The 15,066-nt window shown below is 40.5% G+C and overlaps 1 protein-coding gene across 1 annotated transcript in view; it reads right to left on the reverse strand.

The window, feature by feature from the left end:
- Positions 1 to 15,066, reverse strand: part of LOC101736847 (chromosome transmission fidelity protein 18 homolog) — a 51,646-nt gene that overhangs the window by 25,605 nt on the left and 10,975 nt on the right. Inside the window, exons 11-14 of the mRNA XM_004926234.4 lie at positions 14,732 to 14,887; positions 13,054 to 13,198; positions 12,435 to 12,526; positions 10,857 to 11,006 (exon numbers count right to left, since the gene is read on the reverse strand). Of these exons, the coding sequence (XP_004926291.2) occupies positions 10,857 to 11,006; positions 12,435 to 12,526; positions 13,054 to 13,198; positions 14,732 to 14,887 (543 nt within the window). The remainder of the gene's footprint in view (positions 1 to 10,856; positions 11,007 to 12,434; positions 12,527 to 13,053; positions 13,199 to 14,731; positions 14,888 to 15,066) is intronic.

The raw sequence follows: 15,066 nt of genomic DNA on the forward strand, positions 1-15,066 counted from the left end.
GAGGTGGCCAAATGGGGGGTAATTGGCGAAAGTGATGACTGCATTAGCTGATTTGCGTTTTATAAGCAGTATTCAGGATTTAATGTGCTTTGTGTTTTATGTATTGCTCTCTCTGAATTTACTGTTTGAATAAAGATACTCTAGAAGTTTCCGAAACTTCGACTGAATGTATCGGTGTTATAAGGCTATTCTATCATTATTTAAGAACAGTGAAACCACAATTATCTCAATTTTTGCCAATACAAATATTGAATTTTAACATTTTTATAGTTTCAAAGTGGTACCTTTATTACTTGAATTTACTTTTTTATTGACCTTGTGGCCATTAACAATGCCAAGGATACAGTCTAGTCGCTGTCTACCCCTGAATACTATGCGCAAACTACGTATGAAGACAGACATATCTTAAAGCTAAAAAAAGCCGGACGATGCGTGGTATAAGATATCTATCAAAACGCACTGTGGATGAACGCATCGGCTCTAGGTAATATAGATGAACTCTGCCCCGGTGGTAAGCGGTGAGATTGCTTTTTTATTTATTTCTTAGATGTGTAGACAAGTTCGCGGCCCACCTGGTGTTAAGTGGTTACCGGAGACATCTTTTTTTTTTATTGCCTTTGTAGGCAGACGGGCATACGGCCCACCTGATGGTGAGTGGTTACCGTCGCCCATGGACTTCAGCAATGCCAGGGGCAGAGCCAAGCTGCTGCCTACCGCAATCTACAACGTAAATGCCGCCACCCACCTTGAGACATGAATTCTGAGGTCTCACTTTTAACAGTACAACGGTTGCCCCACATTTAAACTGAAACGCATTACTGCTTCACGGCAGAAATAGGCAGGGTGGTGGTACCTACCCGTGGGGTACTACCAGTAATTGTAAAAAACCAGTGATTGTAAAAACGAGATGACGGGATCATCTGAAACAATCCCTTAGAGGTATCTAGATTTTTTAACCGTTTTCAAATATTCGTTGTAATTACGATCAGCGTACTCTAAGCCACGTTACAGATGTCTGTTGATCTATTTGCCAGTACTCGCGGGGGCTATTCTAGCTTCAGTCTGGGTGAGCAAGCTCACGGGGCTCAGTCTGGAAGAGTTAACATCTGCCCTAAAAAGAACAGTGTTTAGCTGAATATACCATTGGATCGGAATCACGACCCACTAAGAAGATCCTCACCTGATGGTGAGTGGTTACCGTCGCCCATGGACTTCAGCAATGCCAAGGGCAGAGCCAAGCCGCTGCCTACCGCTTAATACTCTCCACAAGGCTTCTTAGCTTAGCTTAGTGCTCTCTAGACGCTGAACTCGTTGCTGTTCGCTTAATTGCTTGTGATTTATGAACAGAATACACGTTCAATTACCCTTGCAAACTTGTTCATGAATGACATTCAATTCAGATGTTTAAAAGAAATTATGTGAAAAACAGTTAAATGTATAATATTTTGCTATATTTTTTTGGATTTGTATTGAGTAATGAATAATTAAAATATAAGGGGTAAATAAAAAATAATTTTACGATTCTGAAAATTGGATTAATGTGGATGAAGTTGGTATGTAATGTATTTAAATTTCTCGAATATCAGTGAAAAAAATATATCACTAGTTTATTATTAATTATAAATATATAAAATTTGGTGGCGTTTTTCATTGTTACATTTTTTTAGGTCTAGCCTGATAACCCGCAAACAAAATGTAGGTACGACTAGGAACTTTGTTCGAGAATTTCAATAATGTAGTTCAATGTTTTTTATTATTGCTTAGACGGCTGGAGAGCTCACGGCCGATCTGGTGTTAAGTAACTGGAGCCCATATTAAGGACATAGGCATAGACATTACAGTAAATGCCGCCCTCCACCGTGAGACATGAGTTCTTAGTTTTATAGTACAACAGCTGCTACACCTTTGAAACCGCAATGCATTACTACTTTGCGGCAGAAATAGGCAGAGCGGTGATACCTAACCTCACAACCAGTAAGTAATACAAGTTTATGCATTACAAAAGTACTATTAGATGTTTCACATCGATTCAACGTTGCTTTTTCTCTCACAATAAAAAAAAAAAGATACCTGCGTATCGAATAGACAGTAAAAAAGGTTGGTCAGTTAACAGTTATAATTGCCACCCCAGTTCCATTACAGTGGCGAGCACAAAAACTCGTTCACGCCCACGTAATAAATTTACTCGTTGTTAAATGGCCGCCCGCTGCGAGCACGCGACCCGACGGACAATGGCGGTAGTACACACAAACGGGGCCTTAAGTGCCCGTTCAGATTTTATGCTCCACGATTAGTGCCTTGATGTAATAGAATGGGTTTGTTACGTAAAAGTGTGGGCGGTTACGTTATAGATGTTAACGATTATTAGTTTAATTTTGGTTTTCTCTTTGATCCATTAACGATTCAATTGGATATATTTTTTGTGGTGAGCGAGCGGGTTCGTAATCGGAAGCGTCAGCCGTGCCATTTGTCAGTCACTACAAGGTTAAAGCCATGAGTAGTAATAGGCATAAATTATATCTGCCGACTATATAACTTTTTTTTTATGATTGAAAGATTACTGGTGGCCCGGAGGCCTTTCCATTTTCACCAGGACAGGTGGGCGAGCAAAGACTCAGCCAGGAGGGAATATCTAACTAGGCAGCTTACCATATAATGAAAGTATCGAGGCGAGTAACTTTTCGGTTCGGTCGATAATCAGTAGCATAAAAAAAAGCGATTAATTCGGACCACAGAAACTGTACTATCAGGAGCGACTTATAATGCCAAACTTCAGACAAGAACCATATTTTGTCTACCCGTCAGGTTTCTCACCGAATCTTCTCAGTGGGTTGCAATTCCGATCCGGTGGTAGATTTTGCGAATCACTGCTCTTGCTAGAGCTAGGGTTAGCAACGTCGTGAGCAGGTGTGAGAAGGTGTTTGTGCGTTAATTTACTCGCAAAGCGCTTCGTCGCAAGCGACGGGCTCGACCAGAACGATGACCGGTACTTGAGGTACCTAAAAGCACCGTTAGTTGATCAGGAGATCAGAAATGACGTGTTTAGGGCGACGTAGACTGTTTACCATTCGGTCCGCAGGATCGGGAATGTTTTGTGCGACAATAGTCACTCGGATTTATAGTGGAGAGTGGGGGTTTCTTAGTCATGAATTCTCTTGAATACCGTTTTAAACAGTTGTTGACATCGTAACTACAAAGTGCTGGAGTGGAGACCTCGTACTGGACGTCGTAACGTGGGCAGACAGCCAACGATGTGGACCGATGACCTGGTCAAAGTGGTTGGTAGGGGTTGGATGCAAAAGACAAGAGACCGAAATGAATGGGGTGCATTCGAAGAGACTCTCAGTATTGGGTGGACACGGGTTGACGAAGAGTCAGGAGAGAGACATCGTAACATTAAGGAAAGTTAACCATAACTATTTTTGATTAATTGTCGCCGACATACATTACAAAAAACTGCAATATTTGGTTGATATATTAAGTAAATAAATTCAAGAATTCCATAAAACATTTAACTTATGGACTCTCAATGGATATTCAATGTAGACCATTAATAAACCATTTTTCATATAAAGCCTATCATTGCGTAGTGTCCAATATACGAGGGGAGTCTCTCCCGACCCTTACTTATAACATAATTCCGATGGTGGTAACAAATTACCGAATGAATCGACGCACTCAACCCGCCCGGCTGCCATTAGCGGGAACGAAAAGTCGTTGGAAAAATAAACTTAGGACGGTTTTCATAGTAATAACGTTTTTATGGTCTCGTTATTTTTTAAGGGATTTCGTATAGTTTTTCTAGTCTGATTATTTAAATAAACTTGTTCTAGGTCGCCTTAAGCTGCAAGATATTTGCAAGTTAATAGAAGATCATGTGAGCCCGCACGGAAAGATACCACCACCCTACCCTACTTCTGCTGCAAAGCTGTAATGCATTGAAGGGTTGTGACAGCCGTTATATTTAAGTGAACCGCCCAGGCTAACTGACAGTCCGAGATATCGCGAAGATCGGCATCGTTGGTCGTCGATGATCGTCCGGGCGACCCGTCGAACGGGCGTCCTCGGGGTGACGCCGTGAGTCTGATTGTAGAGTCAACCGGGAGAACCCCCTACTTCGCCCGGGTTCTGACCCGAGCCGGGATCGGCGTCGGGTGAGAGAGTGCAAGGGGATCCGATTGGATAGGTATGGCCCTAACATCATCCTTGAGCCTGCGGTCCGCTCCCAACATCTGCGGACTGTCAAGGCCCCCATAAACCGCGTGTTCCTTAGCTGCGTTTACATGTGTACCTCATAGACGAGGTTCAGCCCCTTGCACGAAAAAAAGCCTTAATATTACCATTCCCGATATTTCGACGTTTTTGCAAGCTTTAGTGTTTAACATTATAATCAATATTAAATATGAATTGTGATATTCTTATTAGTCGAGTCAAAGAAACGTAATTTTTTTATTGAAATAAATACCAAATGAATTTAAAGTTGCAGTCTTTAAGAGAATGTGTGATGCATGATTAAAGATAGGTACACAGAATCGATCCTTTTCTACCTTACTGTCTACTCGATACTAAGCATTCCTGTTTGGTCTTATAAGCTTTAATAACTTAAAACCAAGTCTGCCACGAATTCTTCACAAAACAAGTAAAACTTAGGTTTGTGTTAAACATTTTAATAGCGTTTGAAATTATTTCATTAATTCTGGATCGATTTAGAGATAAAACAATAAATGCCTTAACGTTCAAAAAGTGATCAAATAAATATAATGTATGTATTTTTTTTTAAGTTCCGTTGTGCCCGCACCCTAATTGTCGCGTCAGAATTCTTAGCGAGTTTTTAATAGAGTCCGCCACAACCCTTTTATTTTGATTAGTTATTGTATTTCCGAAGGGCTTACTGTCCACCCTATTATATTGGAACAACCCTAAATGAGAATTTAAAAGAAAATCTGACTTTTTGACACTGATGTTCTTTAAGAATTTTAATTTCGAACTTCGAACGCCTTCGTACATAATGGATGTTGTAATTAGGAAAATCACTTCGAAAAATGTATTTTGCTTCGATCTCTTAGAATTGTTATTTTTGCTTACAATACTACCAGTTCCTCTTAAAACGATAAGAGAAAATGGTAGGTATTAATAACGAGTCGAATTTTAAGCGATTAGGTTCAAACATTGTACTTAAGGCAATGCCTTCAATTGTTTTCATACTTATCTATAAATCATTATTTTCAACACGTTTATTACACAAGTTGAATATAGATTACAATATTTAATGTCATTTACCCATCCTTGTTCACTTTTACAACATGCTAAACATTTAATAAGCCACCGTTATTACACGTTTAAACATGAAGTAACATTAAATTGACAAAACAAAAACACTATTCATAAAATTTGCCACATGGCGTTTCCGCCGAAAAATCCACAGCCTGTCCCTTTTTTTTTAAATTAAATTTCAGTGTCTTTGATATTGAATTTAGAACTTCTCGTCTGACAGCCAAAGACTATCTTCAAACATTCATTATGTTTGAAGATAGTGCAGTGCCCGAGAATTTGCCTGTATTAAAAATATATCCGCTAAACTCAGCATACACGTGAAGACAAATAAAGCGTGCACAAAGAATGCAGTTAAAGAAGATTCCTAGTTTAATGCTAGACTTGATATGAATGCCGCAGTGACGCGACAAGTGCCGGCCGGGCGGATGGGTTAATTATTTCTTTTTGTGTAGCCCCTCCGCGGAGATTGCCGTGATTACGTGACTTCGCGCGAACTGGGTTTAGTGTCACAGATTAGACGCTTGCAGACTTCACGATACGGACGCGGCTGATGAACTATCTTCACGATTCTTCGTTGTTTCTATTATTACGTAGGCGGGTGAATTAATTGCCGGCAACCTTGAGACATGAGGTCGAAGTCTCAAAATAGTACCATCTCGCTTATTCCTACAGCATCCCTGTTTTGAAGGCTAGAACAGCTGCTAAACGATTTTGATTTGATGAGAGTTGACGCAGTGAGATTTCGACTTTATATAGAATTTGGTGTCGGCATTTGCGTTGTTATATTTAACTGCTTAGTATAGTGAGCCGTGATCTATCTCACCCATCTGTAAAATAAAAATAAAAGACACCTAGCGCAACATTTTGTACAGTGACGTCAATATTCAGTAATATTACGTGCTGTAGTTAAACCCGCTTTGTGGTGAAGAAAATGAGTATATATATATGGTCGCTCACAATGGGCCTTATGAGAAGGCTCAAGGTCACTCAAAGAGTAATGGAGAGGGCTATGCTCAAAGTTTCGTTGCGAGATCAAATCAGAAATGAGGAGATTCGCAGGAAAACCATGGTAACCGACATAACCCAAAGGATTGCGACATTGAAGTGGCAGTGGGCAGGACACCTTGCTCGCAGAACGGATGGCCATTGGGGCCAGAAAGTTCTTGAGTGGCGACCGCGTACTGGAAGACGTAGCGTGGGTAGGCCTCCCACAAGATGGGCCGACGATCTATTGAGGTTCGCGGGGATCCGCTGGATGCAAGCAGCGCAGGACCGGTCTTTGTGGCGAGGCTTGGGGGAGGCCTATGTCCAGCAGTGGACGTCCATAGGCTGATAAGAAGACCTACTCAATCTTTGAAACTTTTAGACCGATCTCATTTGTCTAATCTATGATGATGTGCTCAAAAGCGCTTTCACGCTCTCACAATACGCTATGCGGATTTAGCAAACACAGTTTTAATTAACACGAATCGCTGAGTGCTTCACTCCTGACTTCCAATTCCTACATTATGTTTGCGCTAGAATTTACTAGAACTACGTTTACTCTGTTATAGATTTTGTATTATTTTTAAAATATTTACGTAATAGTTTAAATCGGCACTTTTATTTTAAATAATATATGTATAATACGCTACACAATACCAAAGTTTTACAATATGTATAGTTAGAAACGGAGACGTGGTGCTTCACTAGGGATCTTTTTAGAAGGCTCAAAGTCGCGCAGCGAGCTATGGAGAGGGCTATGCTCGGCATTTCTCTACGTGGTCGAATCCGAAATGAGGAGATCCGTAGAAGAACGAAGGTTGCGGACATAGCCCGTAGAATTAGTGAACTGAAGTGGTAATGGGCCGGCCACATAGCACGAAGAGAGGACGGTCGATGGGGCAGAAAGATCCTGGAGTGGCGACCACGTACTGGCAAGCGCAGTGTGGGACGGCCACCTACTAGATGGACCGACGACCTAGTAAAAAGCGCTGGGTCTCATTGGATGCAGGTGGCAATGGACCGGTCGCACTGGAAATCTATTGGAGAGGCCTATGTTCAGCAGTGGACGGCGATAGGCTGAAATGATGATGATGATGATAGTTAGAAAACGAATGTATTTGTTTAGAGTAACACCGTGAACCTGACGATGCAGCGCGGATCGTGGCCCCCGATCGCCTTTGGTTTGCGCACCCAGAAGCTGAGGCCAAACGCGACCATGTACATCGTGAGAAGCGTTAGTTCTTCATAGTGGTACCTAGTTTTTCTATGTACGGATCTGCTTCTACAGTAAAACACAATAAAGATCTCAGATTTCAAGGATTTTCTCGTGACGCGAAATAAGTTTTTTTTTTATAATTTCGTATTACCTAAATCAATATTGTCTGTATCATTTTCAACATTAAAACATTTTTATTTATTTATATTTATTTTTTGACAACCCTCGCATATCTGGACCGATAGTGTAAGTGCGGCGGTGTAGTCCGATGTCAAAGACGTTTTGTCAACTATACCTATAGTACTCTTACGTATATAGTTATGTATGTGATGATGCTCACAGAATATATACCTAGGCATTATAAGCAGAAATTAACTTTCGACTGCAGTCCTCGAGTTTGATAGACTGTGAGCTTTTGTGCTTTGGTATAAGTCTTCCGTCCGTCCGCACGTAGTTGGAAAGGTTACCAGCGAATAGCTAAAAGGTGACGTGTATACGAGCTACCAACTGTTGAAGAAAATGGTATCTTTAGCCCATAGACAACAAAAGGTAGATATCACATACCACTTTCACAAAATAAGTTGGAATTTCATTTCCATTGTAACTATGGCAGATTATCTAGCATGATCGGTAACCCACCCAATAATTACGAAAATATAGTTTCATAGTAATTACCTACTACATCGAGAAACTACAAAGTTCGCGACGACACGAAAATTTGGAACCTTCTCTGTGAAGAAATACCTTTTCTTCTTCTTTTCACTTCAGTTTCCTCAATACTGAGGGTCGTGAATCGTCAACACCTCTTCGCAACAAGAGTTTATTCCGGATCATTCCACGCCATTTGCTCCTATCTACCGCCGAGTGTAGAGTATGGCGAACTGTGGTGTCGAAGGTAATGCGGATCTGGTCAATCCAACGTGTCGGGCCTCTACCCCGTAGCCTTCTTCCGTCCACCTTGCCAGTCACGATTAGCTTCTCCAAGCTGCCGTTATCATTTCATGCAATGTGGTCAAAGTATTCCAGAACTCAACGCAAGCAGATGGTAGAAACCCTCGTCTTTATCTATATTTCTTGGAGGATCAACACATTGACGCAACGTGCTGTCCAGGGAATACCTAGCATCTTTCGCCAGCACATCTCAAATGCAACAATTTGGTCATCATAGGGTGACAAATTGACGGCGAGGGTAAAACGATGGACAACAATTCTAATTCTGCCGCGAAACCGATTTGATTTCTAGTTCGAATCCGACAGCTGTTTCGTTTAGGAAGCCCGTCTACAACCACTAAAGTATCAAGATTTTTAGATCAGTTGTCCGTCTCGCGCGTTAATATATTCCATCAGCCGCGTACACTTCAACCTGAGCGCCGTCCATTCATCACATAACGACCCCCGTTTAGCTCCCGACCGCTTGTTAGTGAACTGTGCTGTTCATTGTTTACGTTCCTGAGTTCTTGTTATCGCGATTTCGCAACGGACTGGCTTTGTTTTTTTTTTTTTCTAGTGGATATAATATATTTTTATTTTTTTTTTCCTTCCTAAGCTGAGAGCCTTGATAGGCTATTTCAGCGTAAGCTTAACTAGTAGGTGAGCTCACGGGGCTCAAACCTGACGACGTTGCTAACACGAACTCTAGCAAGAGCCGTGCTTCGCAGAATCTACCGCCGGATCGGAAACGCGACCCACTGAGAAGATCCGGCGAGAAACTCAGTGGGCTGTGTCTGAGGGTTAATTTACTCGTCGAGCCTTTCGTCGCAAGCGACGGGTTCGACGAGAACGGTGACCGGTGCTTGAGGTACCTAAAAACACCGTTAGTGGATCGGGAGGATCCGAAATGACGTGTTTGGGGCGACGTCGACTGCTTTCCATTCTGTCCGCAGGATCGGGAATGTAGTTACCGGCGGCCACGATGAGAGGGTTTTCGTGTCGTGCCGCTTTATCGAAGTGATATTTTTAAATAAAACTATTTAATCGCGACATAAGGTTGACGCAGTACCTTTCTGTGACGGAAATAACGTTTACAAAATTTCGTCTTTTTTTTTAAATATATAACGGAGAGGCTAGTTCCATGGTGGTTTTATAATGATGACGTCGGCTTTCTGACGCCATTCTCTTCATTATTATCATTTCCTTTTATATTGACAATAATTAAGACTCACTTTTCTAACGAATTCCATTTATTAGATTTCAAGTGTACAACGATAACAACAGAGAGCTTCGCTCCGTCCGGCTGCTCGAGTCAGAATGTTTTGTGCAATAATAGTCACTCGTATTTATAGCAGAAAGTGGGGGGTAGCTTAGACATGAATTCTCTTGAATACCGTTTTAAACAGTTGTTGAAATGCGTAACATTAAGGAAATAGTTAACTTTAACTATTTTTAGTTAACCAAATAGTGAAGTTGCGCCGACATATACAATAATAGAAATAATAATGACCCAGGACAAGTCACACAATCATCTGGTTCTAAGATTTTCCGGTACTATGGGAACCGGAGAATGATATACATACTTATATATGATTAAATAGCTACATACCACATAGATAATAAACACTCAGACAAAGAGCAAACAAACCTGTTCATCACACGAATGTTTGCCCGATGTGGCAACCGAACCCGCGACCCTCAGCGCAACAGTTAGAGGCGCTAACTAGTGCACCACGGAGTCAGTCTAAGCTAATACTATTTATCTTATATATTTCTTTCACTCCACTGACGTCCACTGCTGGAGACGGGTCTCACCCAAGCATCGTCACAACGACCGACCCTGGACTGTCTGCGTCTGGCAGATTCCCGAACACCACACTAATGTGTAATACATGTATATTATACGAATATGGCCGAAATTTTTTAACCAATAATCGTTTCAGTAGTAGTAATTAATATAAACTAGTGGCCTCGCGCAGTAGTCGAAATTCGACTATAATTAATTGAAATTATAAGTTTAAACATTATTATGGTTCTATTGTCAAACATTATCATAATTCGATAATATAATCACAGTATTCGCCAAAACTGCACTATAGATCAATAATATTAAAGACAAACAATATTAATGTATTCTTAATTCGACCACAGACTAAACAATTACAAATTTTCCCAATTGACAGTAAACAAAGAGTAGGTATATTTTTATGTATGTGTTGTGTCAATTTTATTTATTTATTTCTGCCGTGAAGCAATAATGCGTTTCGGTCTGAAGAGTGGGGCAGCCGTTGTAACAATACTGAGATCTTAGAACTTATATCTTAAGGTGGTTGGCGCATTTACGTTGTAGATGTCTATGGGCTCCAGTAACTACTTAACACCAGGTGGGCTGTGAGCTCATCCAACCATCTAAGCAATAAATAAATAAAATGCAACACGCTGTATGTCGTACCTGGGGTGTGCTTTTCGTAACTTCTTTCGGTTTCAAGCGCTGCATGTGGTTGGGTATAGCGGCGTCCTGCTCCCTCATTGTCGTGGCTGGCTTCTTGGACTCCACTGGCTTTTTACTATCTGATGTAGTTGTGCTTGGAGCTCGACCAGTCTGGGAACAACTTTTAAATTCAATCTTGTTGGCAGACTTTTAATATACAATTAAAGTAATCCCAACTAATATTGGATAAGCGATTTAGCTTAAAGGACTAGAATCCAGAACATTTTAAATTAAAAAAAAAAACTATCTTTAGTTTCTGGAATGAGTGTTATCAAACCTAACATTATGAAATTTGCGATATTGACCAATGAAAGCAGAGAAAAAGTTTTTATAATAATACGTAAACTTATACATTTGCAGTTAAAAAAAAAATTAAAATAACCTAACACACAAGAGTTCATGATTACTTCCCATTATAAATAGATAGGGTGGTGGTAAATATCCGTGCGGGCTTACAATACGCCTAACCATCATCTACGTTCCTTTGCAATTACTTTGGCACACGTCGAAGTCAATTGCATTAGTCGTCAGGCAGGAAAATTAAGGCAATTAAAAATCAAACGGCCAAATTAACGGCCGTCTGGTGTAGTGGTAAGTGACATGGTCACTACATACGGGGGTCGCGGGTTCGAATCCCGCCAAGGGAAGATATTTGTATGATAAATATATATGTCTTTTCCAGGGTTATGGATGTATATTAAATATATGTATGTGTATAATAAAAATCTTACATTTATTTCCGTTATCTGGTACTTGTAACACATGTTCTTTACGAACTTATCACGGGACCAGTTAACGTGGCGTGATTGTTTTTTTTTATACTTGAGTCGTCTATTATCAAAGGTGGCAATCTGTGCATTTGGACAAAAAAATGTTATTGATATGTCAATACAGATTGATTTGAATATAATCGTCTCCTTCAAAGAATACGGTTCAAAACCTGCATTAAATAAAGGTTAATACTTAACCTGTTATTTATCTAAGATGTCGTTCAGAAGAGTTTTGTGACTGCCAATGGAATACAAAGTCAATAATTCGTTTTTCTGATTTACCAATAATTGTCCAAAAGTCACATTGCCGGCTTTGATAATAGTCGACTCACTTATTGTACACAAAAAGAAAATACAATAAAAACAGATTTAAAGAATGTCTAAATACTATGTACAAAGGCGAGCTTAACTCATTCATGAGTTTTTTTCCAGCAAACCATTAGCAGAGAGAAATACGATGTATAAGAGGGGAATAGTGTACAATATAAGAGCTATTAAAGCATGATTTTTAAACTAAGCATTAAAAAAATAATCTAATATTAAATGAAAAATACATATAAATAAAAATACATAAAACAATAACTTAAATACGATTGAAGTGACAGGAAATGTTTCTTCATTTGACTCTTAAAAACTTCTAGAGAGGAACTAGCACGAATAGGTTGAGGGAGAGAATTCCATAATCGCACTGCTTGTATTGTGAAATTGTTATGCTGTATTGTGTTGTGCTGATTGTTAGTAAATATTTATTTATTAAATAAACAAGTACCATTTCCTCGTTCCTTCGTATGATTTCTAGCTGCTGTGCCCGGGCGATGGCTTGTCTGACGGCCGGCGGCGGACGGACTCTGTCTTCGTTACCTAAAAATATTTCATTTTACAGTACACAAAAACTCATTACACGTTTAATATTACGACAAAATTCATGAAGAATATTGCGCATCAACTGTTTTTTGTTATTTTGTTAATATCAACAATACTAGACATTGTCTATGCCTATGTCGCGTCAGTGTCAATATGTATGTCTATGTCAATACTAGTATTTTTTTCGGTAGTACGAATACTTAAGGCACTCTTAATACAGTTTTAACAATTTTATGCGTTGATAAGATTCCTCAAAAAAATAATCTTATTAAACCTAAAATATTGACATAGTTTTAAATATATACATACATATTATATAACTTTGCTTTCGTAACACCGACACCACTAACAAGTCAACATATTAAGTATCCAAGCAATTAGCAATCGAACCTAAGACACCTACCAAGCAACCAGGCTCAATAACCACTGCACCACCGAGTCAGGACCACTTACCAAGCAACCGGCTCAATAACCACTGCACCACCAAGTCAGGCTGCATTAACTAAAAAAAAAAAAAAACTAACCGTAAAACGCTAATCTGTTAATGTCCGGTTCCAAAACGAAAGCGTAGAGTCCGTCGGCGGTCCGCTGCTGCACGTACCGCAGCCCGTAGTCGCACAGCGCGCCCGCGCATGCGCCCAGCGACCTCCTCTCGCTCTCGCTGCACAACTACCAAACGAGCATACATTACTTCCGAACCGCTTTCAATACAAAAATAAATTAATGAATATGTCACATCCGGACTAGACAAACGAAACGAAGGCGCGCGCCATCTAGTGGTTCTGAGCCGTAATTACTCGTCAAACGTCGGCTCAGTTCGGGTGGTGTTTCCGATCACTGTCCTCGCCGAACCCGTCGCTTGCGACGAAGGGCTCGACGAGTAAATTAACCCACAGACACAGCCCACTGAGTTTCTCGCCGGATCTTCTTAGTGGGTCGCGTTTCCGATCCCGTGGTAGATTCTGCGAAGCACTGCTCTTGCTGTGGCCAGTGTTAGCAACGCTCCCGGTTTGAGCCTCGTGAGCTCACCTAAACATCAAGGAGAAACTGAAATAGTTTCTTAAAGCTATCAGAATAGGTAGCAAAAAAAAAAAAAGTTGGTGTGCTTCGGCAGAGTCGAGATGTCATGGCACGAGTGGAACCGAGATACCTTCGACGATTCGTTGCCTGACTTAGGACGAGTGAAGACGTAATAAGTTGATAATCTATTTGTCGGAGACGGTCATTAGCTAAACGAAACAGCACAATCCCCGAGAGATGGCAGCACCATTGCGGTATCGTTGGAACTCGGCTAACTTCGTGCTACGACAGAGCCTAGCCGATGGAGGCGCGTAGACGCCATCACACTTACCAACCAGCCTTCTTGAAGAGCGGTGCCTCCGTCCTAAGTACTGTCATTCGTTTTCGTTTGCTAGCATCGAGAGAAGATTTCTAAATTGTTCTAAGACAACAAACGTGTCTGGGGTGTACTCAATATTTCTCTTAGTTCGATCATCCTTTTCGCCCCTATGATATCTGACGGTGGTGTTAAATTTTTTATAATTCTGGCTTCTCCGACATATTTAAAATCACCAAGACAGCGCCATCTGTCGACGTCACTGAACACTTCTATAACAACATTGCTTAACATCTTATTGCTCGAATTGCGGGATTGAACACCGCCATAACCCCACTACCCACAGTACTAATACACCCGCCGTCTTGTTTATTTCCCCGCGGGCACTTCATTGATTATTATTATCTTTTACTGAACGTGTTATAAGATTATAGAAACACTAGCTTTTGTCCGCGACTTCGTCCGCGTGGAATAGTTCACAAATAATGCTTTATTTTAGAACAGATTTGGTTAGCATAAAACACGTTATAGTGAGCTAACCTTAAGATAAAAACATATGCTGTCGCGGTTTTTTTTAGATCTTTTAAAGGGGAACAATTCTGACACACATTATTTTAGCGAAACTTTAACCGTTACTGCTGCGCACGCAGCGGAAGCTCTCAAAAGGGAAAGAAAAACCCAAATTTGAAACATTCTTAATTGGTGCTCCGCTTGCGTTGGTCTTAGCGTGATGTTATATTGCCTATAGTCTTCCTCAATAAATTGTCTATCGAACACTGAAAGAACTTTTCAAATCGCACCAGTAGTTCCTGAGATTAGCGCGTTCAAACAAACAGTCTTCAGGTTTATAATATTAGTATAGATACCTGTACGTTAGCGGTGCGTAGTGACGGCGACAACAGATAGGGCAGCAACGGTAACACGTCAACCTTCAAAGAGTTTCTAGAAAGTGCCACTGACGGCACGCTGCCTCGCCATACCGAATTCACTATACTCTCCAATTCTAATTTCTTTCTGTAGGCCTGCAATAAACATTTATTGTTCACTTGCATTTGTTGTGACGTGGTGACTGACTTTGAGTCATTTAGGTTTAATTTAAAAATACCAGTCTATCTTTCGAATGGCAATGCGTGACATAGTTGACAACAGAAAACTGTACATTGCTTGTATACATTCGTAGGGGCTTATACTGATAAATTAG

The sequence above is a fragment of the Bombyx mori genome, chromosome 3, assembly GCF_030269925.1.
Source record: "Bombyx mori chromosome 3, ASM3026992v2".
Taxonomy (NCBI): domain Eukaryota; kingdom Metazoa; phylum Arthropoda; class Insecta; order Lepidoptera; family Bombycidae; genus Bombyx; species Bombyx mori.